This window comes from Aquila chrysaetos, chromosome 2, assembly GCF_900496995.4.
Source record: "Aquila chrysaetos chrysaetos chromosome 2, bAquChr1.4, whole genome shotgun sequence".
In the NCBI taxonomy this organism is placed as follows: Eukaryota; Metazoa; Chordata; class Aves; order Accipitriformes; family Accipitridae; genus Aquila; species Aquila chrysaetos.
This window is the reverse complement of record NC_044005.1, coordinates 74,416,027-74,437,312: the sequence shown is the minus strand read 5'-3', so window position 1 is coordinate 74,437,312 and position 21,286 is coordinate 74,416,027. Positions and strand designations below refer to the sequence as shown.

The following is a 21,286-nucleotide window of genomic DNA, read 5'->3' as shown; positions in this document are numbered from 1 at the left end:
GGAACTGTGAGATTCAAAGATCAACTTTCTGCTCATCTCTGCAGGACTGAGTACTGAGTTTCCAATAGTTCAGAACTTGACAGTTCTCAATGACCTTGTTGAACTGGGACTTTACTGGGAAGCAAAGGATATTCTTCAGAATCAAATAACTTAGAGAAATCAAAAGAAATAAACGTAATATAGCATGGAGATCAGGGAACAACTTGCATTTAATTAGGAGGTAGTAAAGAGGAGCTGAATTAATAAGGGTTGCTGTTATCATACTTGTATTTATGTGTAGTATACATTTTGAAAAAGAAGATAGAAGTTGCTTGTTGAAAGGGTTTCTTTCATGATGCAAAATACTTGCTATAAATATGCCACTTTGACAAAAGAGAATAGTACAAGGAGGAGTTAAATGTAGAATGCTAAACAGGAGATTTAAATTATTCTCTGGCATCTTTGAGAGGTTTCTGTTGAAAAAATGCATGAAAATAACACTTTCTTTTTAACCACTCTCTTGAATTACTGAAACATATGGTAAATTACAAACAAAAACATCTATCTATTGAAAGAAGTTAGCTGCCAGCTAGGGTTTGAATTGTTAGTCTTTTAAAAGGAATTATTCTAGTCCTGCAAGCTGGTTCCGTCAGGAGAAGTTTTTGATAGCTGAGAGTATGCTTTATGAATCCCTGAGATCTTGCACGCTGCTCAAAGTTTCTCTTGTCTTTTGTGCTAGCCACCAGGATCCCGAACCTTGTTTAAAAAAAGAAAAGTCCTAACACATAATTCTGATATTTTTGAAACTTCTTGGCACGTTGTTGGCTGAGCTGTTTTTAAAGACAGAGCAGGTTACCAGCATGCTCTGGTAATCTGCCCTCTGTTTTAACTAGAGGCCCAGCCGAAGAATAACCAGTATGCCTTCCCAGTGTCCTCACAAGAAAACACCCACGGCTAGGAAAGATCCTGTATCTGTAGCACAAATATAATTTCAAGCATGTACTTTGTCAAATAGGAATGTAAAAGTTTTCAGGATAGTGTAATTCCGCAGAATGGAGCTCTTGCTGTAGGTTACAATCCAAACTGGCAGTAGGTTTTGCAAGCTTCCCTACTAGAACAACCAACAGTGCATCCTGACCTTCAATCTGGCAGTCACCTGCTGCTTGCCAGGCTAGGCTGGGAGTCCTCTCGCTCCATTTCTCAGTCTGCATGGAGTCCTCTGGCTGCTAGTCTGTCAAGGTCTCTTTGATTTGGAGCTGCGTGCCTGTACACTCAGTGGGACTTCCAAGTTCTGGTTCAGTTACTGTTGCAGTCTTCAAGTTTCATTGTGTTTTAGCCATTTTTTATTTCCACAAGCAATGCCGTTTTTTTTGGTTTCACATTGATGCAACGGAATACAAATTCACATCATTAATTGGAAGATAGATCCAGCTTCAATGGCATTCTTATTCTTTTGATGGGAAGCAATGAGCCAAGATTTGGGTCTCATAGCATCTGCTTTCCTCCAGTCCATCAGAGACTCACATGGAAGTGGATTTTCAACACTGTAGGAACACATTTTTCCTACTGCAAGAAGAAAAAGATAGACTCACGTACTTAATTTGTGTATATCATTGGCAAGTCTTGTTTCCTGAAATACAGAAGAAATCAAAAGAAGTAGACTTGGGAGTGACTTTAGAGGATTTCTCAGCTGCACACAGCTCAGAGGCGCCCTGCATGGCACACTGCCTGTAGCTGATATTTCTGTAGAACCTTCTCTTTTTCCGTTCTTGGTCTTTCCCATTTGTCTGTTTGTTCCATTTCTGTCTCTCCTTTTCTTTTCATGCTAACTGAAATAATACTAAGTAAACACCTGAGAAAACTCCCATCATCTCTTGTTTTGTGCAGTGATAGATGTATTTGTACTTGCTAAAGACTCCTTTGCGTTTGAGTGTTACCTTGTTACTTGCACAGAGAACAAAGTTTCTTACAAACTATCTTAAATAAGAAACTTTTCCCTTCAGCTTGTAATAGACACACATACACAGAAATAGATTTAAATGCATTTTACTGTAGTGCAACATTGACAAGGAAAACATGAGGTTAGCAGGCTTTGGGCATGGAGCAGTTTACTGTCTTCTGTAGCTTTACAGAAAAAGAAAACAATATGTTTTCCTTTGCTGACTGCTTGTGATTAGGAGTCTAAAAAACAAACCTGGCTCAAATTTTACTTGCATTTCTTAAATACTGGACTCTTTCAAAGATACCATACATATATTGCACAGAGCTAAAGGTGTGCAGGTTGCCTGGCTAAGCAGTCTCTCAGCAGCTCCCAGGGACCTGCAAACTTATTTTGCATAAAGCTGAACAGATTGCCCTCCCAGTTCAATACAGTATTTCATATGGTGTGTCCTTAATTATGTCTCTGTATGCAAGCAGAAGATTGCTGCTAGCAGGAGACCAGGGCAGTGCAGGCTGCGTGTGGCCACTGTTAGGGACTGTTCCATTTCTTTTCAGATTGAAAAGTTCTGTGGTCAATTTTTAGGATATTGAAACATTTTCTTGAGGATGAAGTGTTGAAGGTGTTTTTAGCTATTTGGAGGTCTGTTCTGAGGAGACTGTGTTTTCCTTCTGTCACATGTAATGCAATATTTGCTGTGGCAGGTAGCCGCTTACTTTACTTTTGGGAATAGTTATGCAATGCTGATTTTTAAAATTTTTATTTTTTAAATTTCTTCTTTATTACCCTCCTTCACCTCACCACAGCTTCTCATCTCCTTTTTCCCTATGTACATAGCTGAATTGTATTTTCCTGTGCCAAGAACAATGAATTAATCATATGAGCCTCTGTAAAGATCTGTCACAGCACTGCCATCTCTGCAATAAAAATTGCCAGGGATCGGTTGTGCTCTCCTTTCCTAAGCCAGGCACAGAAAGAGAAATTTGGCAGAAAGTTTCTGTTGCTACAGGTTGCAACTGTAACAGGACCATAAGGATTTGCATGTCAGCCTTGTGGTTGTGTGAGATGATTGTTTTTCATTGCTTCCATATGAAAGCAGAAACACAGTGGAAACAGAAGAAAAGAATGCAGATGTTGCTTAGTGTGTTTGTAAGAGGTATTGTCTCCTCCTTGCTTTTCTAAGGAAGGTACGTGTAGGTTTGCAGTTAACACTGTTTAGAGTTCTGTTCATTTGATGTGGTTAGGGCTTGCATCTCTTTGTTAGAGCATAGTATCTCCTTATTATCTGGGAGTATGTGTTAAGCCTCATCTGTATGAGAAGTAAAGTTTAATAATCCTCTGCAGTAACTACATTATATCTGCATTTTACACTGCAACAGTCCCTTTGGTTATGTTTGTGTGACTTGTAAAGGCAGAGGCTCCTGTTTGATGTTTTCAGCTGTGGGAGTGAGCTGGAGCTCGTGTTTATGTAACACAAATGCTGTTTATGCAGTTCATATTTCAAATACCTGTAGCTGGTCATGCTTCAGCTTTGCTGAGCCATTTTCTTAGGGTGCGGTTGTGCTACTGATACAAACCAATGAGACTGTGGTGCTGACATTATTGATGCTCCTTCCCTTGTTCCCCTGATTCCTGCATTATGCTTGTGCAAGGAAAGCTGCAGGAGCTGCTTGGCAGGAGGGAGGAACATTGTGTCATCTCAGTGACAGCCAACGGTGAGTTCTGCTTAGCTGTATCATCGAACTGCACCCTCAAGGTGTCCCTGCCAAATGCAATACATTCAGTTTTCAGCTGAGTCAATGAGCAGATAACATGACTGCTGCAGTTCTGGAGTAAGGGCAGGCATCGGGAAAGAGTAATCAGGTTGAAAGAGAAGGAAGGGAACCAGCAGGACCATCTCCATCTTTAGAGGCACAGGTCTAGATAGACAGATGCCAGTCTGTGAAACAAGTCTTTGACCTGGACTTAGACATTCATTCTGTTTTGTTTTTTTAAATCTCAGACTTCTAAAATGTGTTTGTGGTCTGACAAGCCAGCTTAGAAGATACTCATCATAAAGCCTTGTTCTCAGCATGTGTGGTCTGAATATTTTTGGGGGTGGGATTTTGTGTTAGAAAGCAGGCTATTTGTTCTTGGGATCTGTCTGGAATGAGCGGACAGTTCAGGTTAGGCTTCCGGTCCCTTCAGTTCCAGGATGAAGAGGCTGTAGGACAGTCAGTGCTATACGTCTCACTTACCAGCCAATGCACTCAATGGTACCTGTTGTCATTCCCTCCACTTGCAGGCAGGAGGACTGTAGCCCAGGGAATGCCTTAAATCCAGAAGGTGGGGGTTAGAGTCCAGAGCAGAAGACCAACCTCCTGCATCCACTTTGTGCGCACCGGACACTCAGCAACATGCCTGCTGACACCGTGAAGACATTTGAAACTGAGAATGTGTCTGCTTTGTCCCATTTATATTAACTGGGCTAATGAGATAAGGCAGAGAAGTTCTCTTTAATCATGACTATTTCACAGTTCCTATTAATACTGCTACTTGAGTCATCTTGCCTATAGTATAGTAGAAGTAATATTCATTTATCCTATCTGGGTTAGATAAATCCTGGACTACTGATATTTTTGCAGTGTATTGAATATCTTGGTTAAAATAGTGTAGAATAATGAAATGCTGCTGCCATTTAGTAATGGAGAGACTACCTGATATGCTCCTCTGGTTCAGCAGCTGTCAGTAGGCAAGCCTTTCTAATATCTTCTGAAAACAGGTTCAGGAAGCATAGAGAGGGAAAAAAGAGGGAAATTGTGACCTGTTGGAAGTGATGAGAAGCTTCCAGGGAATTTTGAATGGAGAACGTGATCTGATTTTGCTAAACTTCTGCTCCAGTCTGGACATGATTTATGATGGTAACATCCTCATTTTGTCATTCTGCTGTTAAAACGAGCAGTAGGATTTCTCTTGTTACCAGAGATCACTGTTCAGGTTAGTTGGGAGATCTGTTTCTCCCCCATATTAGTTGTGTGGGAAACAGAAATCTTGTAACAGAAGAGTTTTCAGTCTGGCCAAAGATATAAAAAGTAAAGTGGCTGAAAGCTGGATGTGAGGCGAATTCTGAACAGAAGCAAGCAAATATTTTAAGTGAAGGCAGTTAATTAACTACGGGAAGAATTTACGAAGACTAGCAGATTCTCTGTTGTTATCAGTTCAGGAACGGAGCTTAGGGGGAAAGAAATCCAAAGAAACTCTTTACTCCTAAGAGGAATTAATTCAGGGATGCTGAAGGTCAAAACAGATAATCCTAGTGGTCCCACCTGGCCAGGCCTGAGTATGTCTTTGAAGTATGTCTCCAAAGCAGTCTGAAAGTGTATCCTCCTGTTACCTGTTGCAAATCAGTATAAAGAAACAAAAACTAGGGCAGAAAGACAGGATACTTTAGCTACGATAGACTTTGTTTATAAATTGGGCTACTGAATAAGTGATTAGCTCATTTTAGCGGTTTTGTATATCAAAATGGATGTCCTATTTTTGCTGCTTTTTAATTCTAATAAGGAGACCAGCTCTAAATACCAGGATAAAATGAAGATGCCTCTGGGGATTTTCTCCTGTCTTACTTTTGAGAATGGAAATGTAGATTAACAGTAAAACCAAACCTAGAGAAATGATGTTCAGAAAACAATCACCCTGCTAAAAATATGGGAGACAAACATCAAATTATAATAGTAGACTCTTAGCTCTATCAGAGTTTTCTTCACCGCATTAAAGATAGATTAGGATCGTATTATGTAAAGATTTTCCTCTGAAACTTCACAATGGATATATATTTTGATGGTGTATCTGGCAGTGTCTTCTGGCGTGCTGAAACATGAAAACCAAAATATTTTGATGATAAAGCAGTCTATCCTGTAAGAATACAGATGCTTTCCCAAAGGGGTGTATGAATAGCCATGAATAAAGTTTTTCTGAATGTGGTATCTCTGATTATATGAATACTCTTTTCAGGTTCCTTTCAGTTGCATCACACTCTGGAAACTTTGGAAGCAGCAAGGTACAACACTGAGTTTCACAAAGAGGACTAAAGTATCCACCTCTGTGGTTTGTCAAATGAGGATGTGTTTTTCTCCACTGAGCTCTTGAAAGGAGCTCAGATCCTCTGCATAGACTAGTGAGGAAGGGAGAACTGACACTGCTCTTTGTGCCATGTTGTCTTTGCTCAGTGTTTTTGTGTGGTCGAACGCTGGAAGTTTTTAGAGCTCAGAGTAACCACAGATGAGAGCTGCAGGCAGGATTGTGAGGCTGACGCACTCCTGCGACACAGATCCAGTTGTAGAGGAAGACAAAGGTCCTGTGGTTTTCTTGGGGAATAATCAGCTGGCTTCTGTTGTGGCAGATGCTCTGAGCATCCATCTTGAACAATAAGGCGTAATTTAATAGGCTTTTAAATGTAACTAATGCTTTTGTTTCAGTTTACAGGCTTGAATCAAATCACTTAGGGGAGGAGAAGATGCTACTTTTTTGACTAAAAAATTTCAGGGCATTTTGTTTAAATTGATGCAGCTGGCACATCCACAGCTGATAACTCATGCACATGTTGTGGAGAATTGCAAGGCTTCTGGCTAAAAAAAACACCCCACAATTTATTTCACTTCAACATCTTAATTAGTTTTATAAAAATAAAAAGGAGAGATTAGGAAATGTGGGTTTGTGGGAGAACTGTCATGGTGTGAGCAGTAAAATATTAGGGATCTGATTAAATCTAAGTTGCAGTTAAACTTGTGCCCAGTGTACAGACTACTGGAAGAGGGCAGATGAAAATGGGTACACGTAGATACATGTGTACTGGTACGTGGCCTGGGCCTGAGCAGTGGAGCGCTCTGGTACTGTGAAACTGCTAGAAGAATGGTTGCCAGCAGAGACAGCTTTGGGCAAGGCTAACTTACAGTCTCACAAACAGTTCATGGCCATGATTTAGATGGTACAGCATGCCAGGGATCATTCCCAATGTACAGTTTTACACACAGCCACTCTGAGAGGCTGCAGGTTTAATAGACTTGGTGTCCTGGTTTTGGCTGGGCTAGAGTTAATTTTCTTTCAAGTAGCTGGTATAGTGTTATGTTTTGGATTTAGTGTGAGAATAATGTTGATAACACACTGATGTTTTCAGTTGTTGCTAACTAATGTTTAGACTAAGTGAAGGATTTTTCAGCTTCACATGCCCAGCCAGCGAGAAGGCTGGAGGGGCACAAGGAGTTGGGAGGGGACACAGCCAGGACAGCTGACCCCAACTGGCGAAAGGGATATTCCATACCATGTGACATCACTCCCAATATATAAACTGGGGGGAGTTGGCCTGGGGTGGACCGCTGCTCGGGAGCTAACTGGGCATCGGTCAGCGAGTGGTGAGCAATTGCATTGTGCATCACTTGTTTTGTATATTCCAATTCTTTTATTATTATTATTGTCATTATTATTATTATTTTCTTCCTTTCTGTCCTATTAAACTGTCTTTATCTCAACCCACGAATTTTACTTTTTTTTTCTGATTGTTTCCCATCCCACTGGGTGGGGGGGAAGTGAGCGGTGTTTAGTTGCTGACTGGGGTTAAACCATGACACTTGGCTAGATGATGCCATTTGGCCTCAGGGCCAGAGGGCTGGCCCAGGCATTGTGTGGTTTGCTAGTTGCTCTGACCAGTGCTGGAGGGAATTCATGTTGGTTTTAGTAGTACTCCACTATAAAGAAATGACTTCTCCCACATATCATTTCAGACGTCTCATTTCTGTTTGAACAAATTCTTAATATTTGTGTTAAGAAAATCTCAGTCTCTGTCTCTTTTGGGCCTCTCTTGCAGCTTTTTTTGGTGAAAGACAGAGGAAAATATTTTCATCTCTCACTTCTACATTGACTACAGAATTTGTCTTTGCAATTTTTAGGGAGATAGTAAAAGGCGTGTTGTCTTCAGTACCAGCAGTGATGATGATGTGGTAATTTTGCTGCTGTTGATAATGCATTATTGGCACACAATTTTAGGAGCTGCCTTCTGTATGAAAAGTGATCCTTTCACATATGCCTAAAAAACTCCACCAGTTTATGTAAGAAAAGGAAAAAGAATAAGACACTGAGACACAAACTTACTATGCAGCCCACTTCTTAAGAAAGACAGTAATCATTTAAGAGCTTTGTCTTTGCGGTTTCTTGGGATGGCTATCCTCTTATTTCAAGGAAACAATTATTCCATCAGCATTACCTCCAAGAGTTATCTATTTTTGTGGTGCGTTTAGATAGACAGACTGGGTTGTGTGACAAGAACAACTAGCACATGCATTTTAAAAATCCTCTGATTTCCAAATAGTATCTAGGTCATATGATAACCACAGGCATGATTCATCCACCTGGGCTTTATGCCAGTCAGCAACTGCATGGATCTGACACTCCAGGAATACTGTAAAATTATTAAAGCAGTATTTTTTTTTTTCTTCAAATAACACTGTTGATGATAGCTGTAAAAAATACAGCATATAATTTATAGTTCCGTTCTGAAAGAATTAATTTCATTAAGTAGATGCAAAAAGTACAGCATAAACTGAAGAGAATGCAGAGCAGACCTAGCTGAATGAGCCCAGGTACCGTTCCTTGGCCCTACAGACTTTAATTTCGAAGGTTGTTGTCTTGATACAAAGTCGTATTTGAGGCAGAAGTAGTCTTCACCTAAGTGTATCTGCTTGAAGCCCAGCTAGCTGTTAAGGGTTGATCTTAGTTAGTTACAATGAGTTAAAAACTGCCAGTGTTCTGCCTCTGTTAGGCTTTTATATAAGGATGATAATCTCTTTGGGGGCAGAAACCCCATACATTTATTACAAACCTCATGCATTTTTTTTTTGCAATGAATTTAATTTTCCAGAGATGAGATCATGCTTATTTTTAGGGATGTGTATTATGCAGACAGACACTCTTAATTAAAGATTCAACAAGCCTTGCTCAGGGAACTGTCAAGCTGCATTTTAAAAGATGTGTAGGTGTCTAGGAAAACAAAAATGTGTGTAGCCGGGGTGTTTTTTTTCAGATGTACTGACATGTTTATCTCAATGAACAGGAGTAGATTCTTTTGGGACTTGCCAAGTTGCTTACCTTGCATTTCTAGGTGCCTCTAGACTTAAAAAATGTAGCCCCTAATGACTTTGAAAACCAGCTGCCTCTTTTAACTCCTACTTCTGAAGGGTCCTGTACAGATTTTTTTTTTTTAAAGCATCTTTAGAGGGTAAAGGCTGAAATTCCCACAGTTAACTAAAGAGCCAGCCTTCTAGAAATGAGGTGAAGAAGTATAACCTTTGCCAACTTGTAAAGAAACAGCAGTGTTTAACTTTTATGAACTTAAAACTGAAGTCTTCCTGACTCTGTGACTTCCCATCCCATGAAAGTGGGACCGGAGAGGAGGAATGTTCTCAGGTTTGTAAGCATGTCTGGGTTATGGTGGACTTGCTCTGAGTATTGGGTTTTTTTTCTTTCTTTCATCTAGATAAAGAAGAGGCAACAAGATGTGGTGAGGTTTCTGGAAGCCAATCGCATAGAGTTTGAAGAAGTGGATATCACAATGTCAGAGGAGAAAAGACAATGGATGTATAAAAATATTCCTGAGGATAGGCAGCCCGCACAAGGCAATCCACTGCCACCACAGATATTCAGTGATGATCGGTACTGTGGAGTAAGTAGCTGTTATGTTTGTCAACAGACAGTATATTAGTATACCCTATTGGCCATTTAAAAAGCTGGGACTTGCTGTTGAGCTTTCTCTAGTAGTGTCTGAATTAATGGTGACAGTTTGGGGCGATAGCATCAGGTAATGATCATACAGTGAAAATTTATATTGTTCATCTGTAAATCCTAAAGTTGTCTTCAGCTAGTGGATTCCCTCCACAAATGTAAGAATTTGTAACATCACATGCTTCATGTACAACCTGTTGATGGTAAAGTCCCTTGTGAGACCACTATAAGCTGGGAATTTATGTTTTTCTTGCTACTTGGGTCTAGTCGAAGCATACAAATTCAGAAGGAAATGTTTGGCACAGTAAATGAGAATATTGGCTAGATTGAGTTATATTGTCATTGTAATTAAGCCCCTTCTCTGCTGGTGTCATAGTGTAAATTTCATTTATGCTCAGAGAGCCTTTATGCAATCAGAATCTCTAGGATAAGTGAAAACTATTTTCTGTTTGAATTGTAGAATAGTTGTATTTTTCCCTAAAGTAAAGCAGCTTGAGATTTGTCCTCCTCTGCTGAAAGACTGCTAAGCATGAGAGCGTGTGAATCTGACAACAGATTGATGGGTGGGCTGGTTTCTCTGATGGTGTAAGCTGCAATAACTTCTCCATCCACTACTGCAAGCTGAAGCAGTAGCCTTTGGTATGTTAAGAATGGCACCATATGAATGTTTTACTCTCTTGCTTAGACAGCATGGTATGGTGCAGCTCTGAGTCTTGGGCACTGTTGTAGTCTGGGAGAATCTTCCCAGAACTTTTACTCACCTTTGAACAAAATGTTGTAAAAAGACCACAGATGGGCCCTCTTTGCCTTGCTGCATCTTTTCATACTTCAGCTGAGTGACTTGTACATCCTTTAGGAGGCAGGTTTGAGGTACCTGTTAGACTAGCTGGTGGGAGAAAGGGAGGTTTGATGTGCCACCATGGCTGCATCAGGAAGTGATTGGGTAAGGCTTGCCTGTGAATTCAGTAGGAGAATGAAATGGGGAAGAGGGTCTCTGTGGTTATAATAGCTGGACCAGAGTAAATGTGGGTATTGTGTCGGTTTCTGACTGCAATACAGTGAAGATACACACAAACTGGTTCTAACTCAGTCCCTGCCAGACTCACTAGTGCTGTAACGAAGCTGCTTCTGGCTGATGGATCATTTAGATCTGCTGAGAACCTGTCAACTGCAGTTCAAATGTTGGCTTAATGTAGGAAGCGCATAAGAAGTCATTTAGGATCCTCTGCAACAAACAGATTGGGTATGATGCAGCAGCTAACGGGCTTCTTGAAGTGAGGTATTTAACATCCCTCCCATATGCTTTGTATTGGTCTTACTTGTTTACCTCAGCAGTGTGACTCATATCTTCCTACTTCCAGGTAAGAAATGTCAGTTAAATAAATGTATCTGGGACATGGAAGGGATTTTGACCCTCACTTACAGAGCAGCCCCTCTCTTACAAATAACAACATTTACATTGTTCTGTGTGAATTTAGTTTGCCTGGGAAATACAATGTTTTAAGCTGTTGTTTCTTACCCTTTCAGCTTGTCTTTATAGCATGTTTTAATCTAGTCTTAGAAATTGCTGTTTGGAATTAGCAAGGAAGAAGATGTCATGCAACATGTGAGATGATCTCGTTAATCTGTCTGCTCAGCTGATAGCTGTTTTGGTTGAGCAGAGTTAATCCTATTACTAGACCTCACTGTCTGCATGAACATCTTTAAACAGCAAACACGCTTTGAAAGAAACTGTATTTTCTAGGATGAAGGAAGAAGTATGTGCAGGATCTCCAACATTCATCAGTTAGCCTGCTGCATTAGTTAATGAAGTTCTTAGGTAATAGAGTGGAGGGAAAACATTAGGCAGGAGGCAAAGGAGGTCAGTGCTGGAAAGGGGGTTAAAATATCACAATTAGATGAAGTCAGCAGACATGGCACATCTTGTCTCTCTTTGTCATTTCCACAGTGAGTGTTTTCATATGTTTATGTTGACATAAATAACTAAAAAAATATCACTATTAAATAACTCACACTGACAAAATACCCACTGAGTTTTCTGTTAGTTGAGTTAGTCAAAATTGTAGCTTATCATTCCTGATTTGTGTCCAGGCAATCTGTAATCTAATTTGCTCTATTAACAAACACTCTCTGTTTTTCTGCCTGCCAGTTCTACAGTCTCACCAGGAAATTGCCTATGTACTTATTGTGGCTTATACATTGTTACTGACAATACAGACTTAACTTACTTACAATACAAACTGATCAGATCCGTTGCTGTTCCTCTAAAAGTATGAGGGCTAGACAAGGGAAAGTAAAATAGGTACACTTTTTATTTTGTTCATGTTATTTCGACAGAGGTTCAGAAGCATATGGTATACAAGCCATGACTCAATGTCATGTTCATAGCCATACTGTTTTTTCTGTGTGAGTAAAAGCATTAATAGTTTGTCCTTTTTTTCTCCCCATTTTCTCTTTAGTAGAAAAACTCAGCAATGCACACAAGGGTATTACCTCAGAATAGATTCTTCTAGCTAGGACATTACCATTTGAAATAATAACTTTTCAGAATGTAACTGTAATATAAAGGAAGTTTGTCTTCAGTGTTTTCAGTAAGTACCCAAAATAGATTGGTGTCAGCCAATTGAACATGGGCTAGCTGGTTTAAGAGGGGAGAAAGGTACAAAAAGATAACCAGTGCTTACTGGTTCACAAAATCTCTTGTACCACGGGGGGAGGGGTCCTTCTGGTACCAACAGACAAACTCCATGTTTTGAAGTGTGAGCAAGACCTTGAAATTTTTCTGAGTCAATGTAATCACAAATATAATCATCAATCTATCTTCTCCTTTTCTCAGTCTTCTGAGATGCACTCCCCAATTTTTCAGTAACAAGTTCTGCTAATGGGTTTTGAAATAAAGTACTCAGCAAGAACCATTTTTATTTCCTGCGAACAAGATAAGAGCTGTGAGCACACAAGAACACAAATCATTTTACTGATAATCCAGTGCTGTGTCATAGCACTGACACTATGATAATGTACATATTTTTATGACTTTACAATCTGTTGTTTCATCTTAGTGACATTGCTATAACATTTTAAGTGTCTAAGAAGAGAGTCTCCTTTTCAGACAAACCAGACACATGAACCTGCTCTTCTAATTTACAGTAGTGTAAATCTGAAATTACTACAGTTATCTTGCTCTAGTTAGTGCTATGTAAGAGTAAGGAAATGTTAGCACCTAGTGCATGTTCCAAGAGGGAACTCGTGCACTTTGCGTGAAGAAAAGTAAAGTGGAGATAATTTGGAAAAGATAAAAAAAAAAAAAAAGGACAAGTAGAGCCTTAATAGGAGCTGGTGTGTTGGGTTGGGTTGTTGGGCATTGAAACCAGTTGTGTCTTGCCCGGTTCCTTACAAGGTTCATTCTCAGTTTTAGTGACTCTTGCTGTAGTACTTTGACAAACAGCTATGACATACAACTCAAACCATGGATTATTTTCCCCCAAGGTTAAATCTCCTTGAGGTACACACTGGGCTTCCCCATTCTCCTGCGTTACCCACCAAGTGCACCCTGGCCCTTGAGCAAAAGGAACCCCATGAACGGGTTTACCTTTTCCTGAGGGAGGAGTAACCCACACTGTCTTTCCCAGCCACTGTTCTCCACAGCAGAGAGACTTCACCCACTTGACTTGTTTGATCATGGTGCATATTTCGCATTCATGGATAAGCTGTTCAATGGCTTCAGTGGTCAGGTCCACCCCTCGATCACGAGCCCATCTATACATTGCATCTCTTCCTAGGTGCCCTGATGTGTCATGGGCCCACTGAGCTATGAATAGCTCGCCCTTACATTCCCAGTCCGGGTCCACCTTAGCCATTTCAGTTCTGACGGCCTGGTCTGCCTAAATCCTTGTTTCCATGTTCTTCGGTGGCATGGCTCTTGGGCATGTGAGTATCTACGTAATGTACTTTGACAACAAGGTTCTCTACCTGGGCAGCAATGTCTTGGCACAATGCAGCAGCCCAGATGGGCTTACCTCTGTGCTGCCAGTTGGTCAGCTTCTATTGCTGTAGCCACCCCCACAGGGCATTTGCTGCCATCCATGAGTCAGTGTAGAGATAGAGTACTGGCCACTTTTTCAGCAATGTCTAGGCTTTCACTTCCGCAAACTGACTCGATTTGCCTTTGCCTGTGATAGTTTCTGTGACTTGTCTTGTGGGACTCCACATAGCAGCTTCCCACTTCTGATGGTTTCCCGCAATATGACAGGACCCATCAGTAAACAGAGCATATTGTTTCTTATTTTCTGGTAATTTATTGTACAGTGGGGCCTCTTGGGCATGAGTCACCTCCTTGGGTGATGCTTTGAAATGTCTGCCTTCTGGCCAGTCCACGATCTCTTCTTCCTGCTTTCTCTCAGGAGGAGGTTCTGTCTCCTTTACTAACTGGGTTGACCTATGCTTCCATTGTTTCTTCCTGACTGCAGGAAGAAGTGTTGTAGATGAGGGTTGGATTTCTGATTTATGCACAGTGTCTGTTTGTGTGTCCTCAGATCCAAAGACCCTCACAGTGTCTGTTTATGTGTCCTCAGATCCAGAGACCCTCTCATTCCTTTGAGCAGAGGCCCCAACACAGTGCTGAAACTTGTGTCTTTACGGTATATGCAAGGCATCCTTCCTTCAAGTGGCCTGCCAATTCAACAGGATTTCACATCTGTTCAGGAGTGAAGTCCCAAACCACTGGAGGTGAAAACTGCTCTAGGCACCTACCCAAATTCTCCCATACACCTTGCCAGCTGGGAATTGGTTGCCTCAGGGCACATTCCTGTGTGACATTCCCAGCTGGTTGGTTAACCATATGAAAAGCCAAAATCAGTGTCACCGCACACTCCAATACAACCTGTGGTTACATTGGGATGTTAAAGAAACTGAAGGGCCATTGCAACAAGGGTGGAAACCTCTGTGCTGGAGGAGAAGAGGAAGATGCCATTCTTCATTTTGTCCACAAAGTAGTTCCTGGAGGAGAAGAGGAGAAAGGTGTGATTGCTAATTGTCTCCACGAGATGGTTCCCAGAGTACTTGGATGGGAGCAGTGCAGGGGCCAAATATGAGATTAGGCTCAAGGCCAATACTTATATCATGGCTCTCCCAGGCAGAGCAGAAGAAAGTGATAAACAACATGGCAAACAGCAAAAGCTGAAAACAGCCATTAACAAGCTCTTGAGTTTGATGTACAGGAAGAAGACGAGCAAGTAACAGAGCAACTGAAGGAAGAAACAAATCAGCATCAAGAACAAGTGAGTCAACATCGTGACCAGCAACATGAAGTAACAGCCTGCAAAGTAACAGCTAAACAGGTGTAACAGCTGTAAATTCAGTCTAGCACACCCATATCAAATCTGTCATTATCTTGAACCTTTTTGAGTCCCTGTTGAGGAGCCAAAAAGGACTGTTGTGGGTTGACCCCAGCCAGCAACCACACAGTTGCTTGCTTCCCCCTACTCCCCTAGCAGGATGGTGGAGAAAATAGGAAGAGCAAAAGCAGGAAAACTCATGAGTTGAGATAAAGACAGTTTAATAAGTGAAGGAAAGGGAAGAATCCCACTTGAGGCAAATGCAATCACTCACCATCTCCTAAAAGCAGACCAGTGCCCAGCCAGTCTCCAAGCAGTGGCTACCTGGGAAGACAAACGCTCCCCAGTTTTTTATCAGCATTAATTTATATGGTATGGAACATCCCTTTGGCCAGTTGGGGTCAGCTGTCCCAGCTGTGTCTCCTCCCAACCTCTTGCCCACTCCCAGCCTACTCTCTGGGGGTGGCAGGGGGGAGCAGAGTGAAAACCAGAGGCGGCCTTGATGCTGTGCAAGCACTGCTTGGCAATAGCCGAAACATTCGTGTGTTATCAAAGCTGTTTTAGTCACATATCCAAAACATAGTACCATAGGGGTTGCTGTGAAGAAAGTTAACTCCATCCCAGCTGGACACAGTAAAAACATGAAGATTGTAGTTAATTTTCTAAGTTTTCACTAACTAAATCCTTCGCTTTCAAGGTTACAGAAACATTTCTAAATGCTCTACCTCCCACTGTAAATTTATTTACACAGCCAGATTGGTGATTTTGCATGTGAGTTATTCAGATTTTTCTTAAGTACTGCTGGTAGGATCCAACATAGTACTAACTATTAAGTATCCTGCAGGTTAAAAACACTATTTAAAAGAATGAACAAATAATTACTTATCCTTACTTACTATTACCTTTTTTACACAGACCATGGAAAATCCAGGCAGATGGAGAGATCACTGCAGATTGGTGCATTAGGGCCAGATTCACAAAGGTAGTATAGCATAATGCCTAATGCACTGAAATGCCTGACTTTTGGGCATGTGGCTTCTGGAGTGGAATTTGCAGCCCCCAGCTGGGGCTCTAGCTTCTTCACATGGTAGGTGAGGAGCCATGGGTACATGCATCCAAACAGGATCTGCAATAGCCAGAACACTGGACACGGGAGTTCTTAAAGCAGAAAGCAAGAAATGCTGGAAAAGTGATGTCTGAAATTAGGCCTGTGCCTCACACCTCCCTCATCTGCTTTCTTTGAAATCTCCACAACTGAATACACAACACTTCTTAGACTAGAAGTGACTCCTGGATTTTTCAGAAGATTGGAAATCTCCACTTCCTAGTGAAACTGCTCTCTTATTTTAACCTTACAAAGCTGCAAGTTAGCACTTTGAAACAGTAGCAGTTTTACATGCAGAAATATGCCACTGATGTGAGATCGCCTGAAATGTAGTCCAATCAAAATTAAAAAGAAATCTGTTTCCAGGTGGGAGTTTGAGCTGAAGGGAAAATATTTACAAAGCAGGCTGACTTTTTTTTTCCCCTGTTTTTTTTTTCTTGGACCTGCTCATATGGTTTAGAGTGTTAGGGTAAGTTCTGATAGAGTGCCTAGTGGGCAGCAGTAGAGACAGAGATATGTGATATTTATTGTCCTTCCCTGAAATGTAATATATGGCTATCAACTCCATCAAAACAGTGAAGGCCTATAGACAAGAAAGAAATAAAATAGGCTGTTGAAAGAGGTGCAGTGTTCTTGAGAAACTATTCAGTGCACAGGCAATTACTGTGGCACTGATTTCTTTGCACTGTTAAGTATCAGTCTCTTCTGTTGTTTTTAAAGATCCTGGAAAGATTCATACACATTTGCTTTTCTTCCTTTTTTATATGTGTCAAATGACAAATCAGTAACTACTCACTGATAAGAGAAAGAAGAAAGAAAGGATTTAAGAAGACTGGCTAGAGGCACATCAGAGTTTCTGCCCTGGCCTGTCATTGGGGAGTTTGTCATTATTCTTGTGCCTACAGATACAGAGAGCTTGAACTCTGTCTCTCTAGATCCTCAGTCAACGTGGCAGAATTCACCTTAGCACGCCTGCTGTGGTATGTTTACTTCAGGAGCTAGGGCAGTTGTGAGGCTAATTTGGTATTCAGCAAGTCTACATTCAGTTCCCTTCACCCTTGGAGATGTCTTACCCGACTCACTTAGCATCTTGGTGGTCTTGGTCTGTCTTTAGAAGAGGGATAATCTTGCTAGGTAAAAGTTAGTATGAATTGCTCAGAGATCATGTAACAGCTGTTAATGACTGATGATGCTGAAACTTTCTTGATTAATTATTTTTCCCATTAGAGGTAGAGTTTCCTGTATGGCCAGTTTAAGCCCTTGGTTTGAAATCGTTCTTAATTACCTTTTGCAGTTGTATTGGAGTAGTTTGTGGCTCACAGGCATCCGCAGACTAGGCTGAATGTGAGTAATATGAGGCCAGTGACACAGCACTGTTGATCTTCCTGATTAAGCCCTTTTCTCAAGCAAGGAATATAGAAGGCAGAGCTGGTGTTGGAAGGCATCCCCTGCCCATGTGTCTTCTTCATGTTAGCAAGACACCGTTCAGACCATTCACAAGGTCTGTATGGTTATAACTTACAGGCTGTGCCTATGCTTTAGCTGTTCACTTCTCCACTGCTTTTCTGTGTCCTGAGGTAAAGAGCTTTAGTTCTGTGTGATATGCACTTAATAAAGGGGAGTGTGGTACCATAGGCAAAATGTAGAGTAGCCAGCCTGCCAAGTGTTAGGGCTTAAAAAATAGAAGCTCAGCTACTCAATAAAAATAAAATAATCCAAGAATTTTATCCTTCTCAGAATAGTTAGAACTGATATATCATAGGTTTGCCAAGCTGGTGAAGACGGCTTTAAACTGAAGTTGCTGGCAGGGGGGAACCTCAATCCATCCCACTCCTACCAGTTTGATGCCAGTGCCAGCAATAGATGCCCAGAGCCTGGAGGGGGATCACAGGTCAGCAGGGAGCACCTGAAGGGCCACACAAAGGAATTCCAGACACTCCAGCCAGTAAACCAGCCTCATCAGGGGCCCAACTTAAATGCCTCTATGCAAACACATATAGCATGAGGAATAAACAAGAGGAGTTAGAGACGTGCGCACGCCTGCAGGGCTATGGTCTTATTGGCATCACGGAGACGTGGTGGGATGGCTCCTATGACTGGAGTGTTGGAAGGGAAGGATACAGGCTTTTTAGGAAGGACAGGCAGGGCAGATGAGGAGGGGGTGTCTCCCTCTATGTCAGTGACCAGCTGGAGTGCATGGAGCTCTGCCTGGGGATGGCTGAAGAGCTGACCAAGAGCTCATGGGTCAGGCTTAAAGGGAGGGCAGGGACAGGTGACCTTATAGTGGGGGTCTGCTACAGGCCACTCGACCAGGAAGACCGAGCAGATGAGGCTCTCTAGAGACAGATGGGGGCAGCCTCATGTTCACAAGCCCTGGTCCTCATGGGGGACTTTAACCACCCTGACATCTCTTGGAGGGACAGCACAGCAGAGCATAAGCACTCCAGGAGGTTCCTGGAATGTGTTGAGGATAACTTCCTTCTCCAAGTGATAGAGGAGCCAATGAGGAGAGGTGCTATGCTGGACCTTGTTCTCACCAACAAGGAGGGTCTCGTGGGGAATGTGAAGCTCAAGGGCAGCCTTGGCTGCAGTGACCATGGGCTGGTGGAGTTCAAGATCCTCAGGGTGCACAGCAACCTCACTACCCTAGACTTCAGGGGAGCAGACTTTGGCGTCTTCAGGGATCTGCTTGATAGAGTACCATGGGATAAAGCCCTGGAGGGAAGAGGGGCCCAAGAAAGCTGGTTATATATTCAAGGATCACCTCCTCCAAGCTCAGGACTGATGCATCCCAGCAAAGAGGAAGTCAGGCAAAAATGCCAGGAGGCCTGTGTGGATGAACAAGGAGTTCCTGGACAAACTCAAACACAAAAAAGAAGCCTACAGAGGGTGGAAGCAAGGACAGGTTGTCTGGGAGGAATACAGAGAAATTGTCCGAGCAGCCAGGGATCAGGTTAGGAAAGCTAAAGCCCTGATAGAATTAAATCTGGCCAGGGACATCAAGGGCAACAAGAAAAGCTTCTATAGGTACATCGGTGATAAAAGGAAGACTAGGGAAAATGTGGGCCCTCTCCGGAAGGAAATGGGAGACCTGGTTACCTGCGATATGGAGAAGGCTGAGGTACTCAGCTACTTTTTTGCCTCAGTCTTCACCAGCAAGTGCTCCAGCCACACCACCCAAGGTGCAGAAGGCAAATGCAGGGACTGGGAGAATGAAGAACTGCCCACTGTAGGAGAACATCAGCTTCGAGACCATCTAGGAACCTGAAGGTACACAAGTCCATGGGAGCTGATGAGATGCATCCACAGGTCCTGAGGGAACCGATGGATGAAGTTGCTAAGCCAGTATCCATCACATTTGAGAAGTTGTGGCAGTCCGGGGAAGTTCCCACTGACTAGAAAATGGGAAACATAACCCTCATTTTTAAAAAAGGGAAAAAAGAAAGATCCGGGGAACTACAGGCCAGTCAGTCTCACCTCTGTGCCCAGCAAGATCGTGGAACAGATCCTCCTGGAAACTATACTAAGGCACATAGAAACTAAGGACATGATAGGTGACAGCCAACATGGCTTCACTAAGGGGAAATTGTGCCTGACAAATTTGGTGGCCTTCTACGACAGGCTTATAGCATTGGTGGATAAGGGAAGGAGCAACTGACATTATGTACCTGGACTTGTGCAAAGCATTTGACACTGTCCTGCATGACATCCTTGTCTCTAAATTGGAGAGACATGGATATGACGGATGGACCACTCGGTGGCTAAGGAATTGGCTGGATGGTCGCATTCAAAGACTTGTGGTCAACGGCTGGATGTCTGAGTGGAGAGCAATGACGAGTGGTGTTCCTCAGGGGTTGGTATTGGGACCGGCGCTGTTTAACATCTTTGTTGGCAACATGGACAGTGGGATGGAGCAACAACACCAAGCTGTGTGGGGTGATCGACACGCTGGAGGGAAGGGATGCCATCCAGAGGGACCTTGACAGGCTTGAGAGGTGGGCCAGTGCAAACCTCAAGAGGTTCAAGAAGGCCAAGTGCAAGGTCCTGCACCTGGGTCGGGGCAATCCCAAGCACAAATACTGGCTGGGCAGAGAATTGATTGAGAGCAGCCGTGAGGAGGACTTGGGGGTGTTGGTTGACAAGAAGCTCAACATGACCCAGCAATGTGCATTTGTAGCCCAGAAAGCCAACTGTGTCCCGGGCTGCATCAAAAGAAGCATGACCAGCAGGTCGAGGGAGGTGATTTTCCCCCTCTACTCCGCTCTGGTGAGACCCCACCTGCAGTACTGCATTTAGCTCTGGGGCCCGCAACATAAGAAGGACATGGACCTGTTGGAGTGAGTCCAGAGGAGGGCCATGAAGATGATCAGGGGCTGGAGAACCTCTCCTGTGAAGACAGGCTGAGAGAGTTGGGGTTGTTCAGCCTGGAGAAGAGAAGGCTTTGGGGAAATGTTACTGCAGCCTTCTAGTACCTAAAGGGGGTCTACAGGAAAGCCGGAGAGGGACTTTTTACAAGGGCATGTAGTGATAGGACAAGGGCTAATGGCTTTAAACTGAAAGAGGGTAGATTTAGATTAGATGTAAGGAAGAAGTTCTTCCCTGTGAGGGTGGTGAGGCACTGGCACAGGTTGCCCAGAGAGGCTGTGGCTGCCCCATCCCTGGCAGTGTTCAAGGCCAGGTTGGATGGGGCTTTGAGCAACCTGGTCTAGTGGAAGATGTCCCTGCCCATGGCAGGGGGTTGGAACTAGATGATCTTTAAGGTCTCTTCCATCCCAAAGCATTCTATGGTTCTATGAGTCTATATCAGTAATGTATTGTGGTGCTGCTGTTCACTCTGTAGTGGAGAGAGTACATTCCTGTTGAGCACCGCAGTTTTTATTTGGACTCTTTCCTCTCTGCATTCTAAACTTCATGAGTAGCTGTTTCAAAGTGAAGTAGCAGGTATTTTGTAAACCATCCCACCATATAAAGATGATAGCTGTCAAAGATTTGATACATCTCTAGAGACACCTTACTCTGTTTGCAGACTCTCTGTTTCCTAAATATAATAATATAGGTGTTTATGTATTTTAAGAAACTTAAAAAGGTGACCAGTATAAAATTAGAATTGTCACCTTTACAGTTTGTAGGAGAAAATGGATAATCAGTAAGTGGACATAATTACTAACAACTTTGTTT

The 21,286-nt window shown here is 42.4% G+C and overlaps 1 protein-coding gene across 1 annotated transcript in view; it reads left to right on the top strand.

The window, feature by feature from the left end:
- The window catches only part of SH3BGRL2 (SH3 domain binding glutamate rich protein like 2), a 49,323-nt gene that overhangs the window by 13,662 nt on the left and 14,375 nt on the right, over positions 1 to 21,286 (top strand). Inside the window, exon 3 of the mRNA XM_029997909.2 lies at positions 9,426 to 9,611. Coding sequence (XP_029853769.1) covers positions 9,426 to 9,611 — 186 coding nt within the window. The remainder of the gene's footprint in view (positions 1 to 9,425; positions 9,612 to 21,286) is intronic.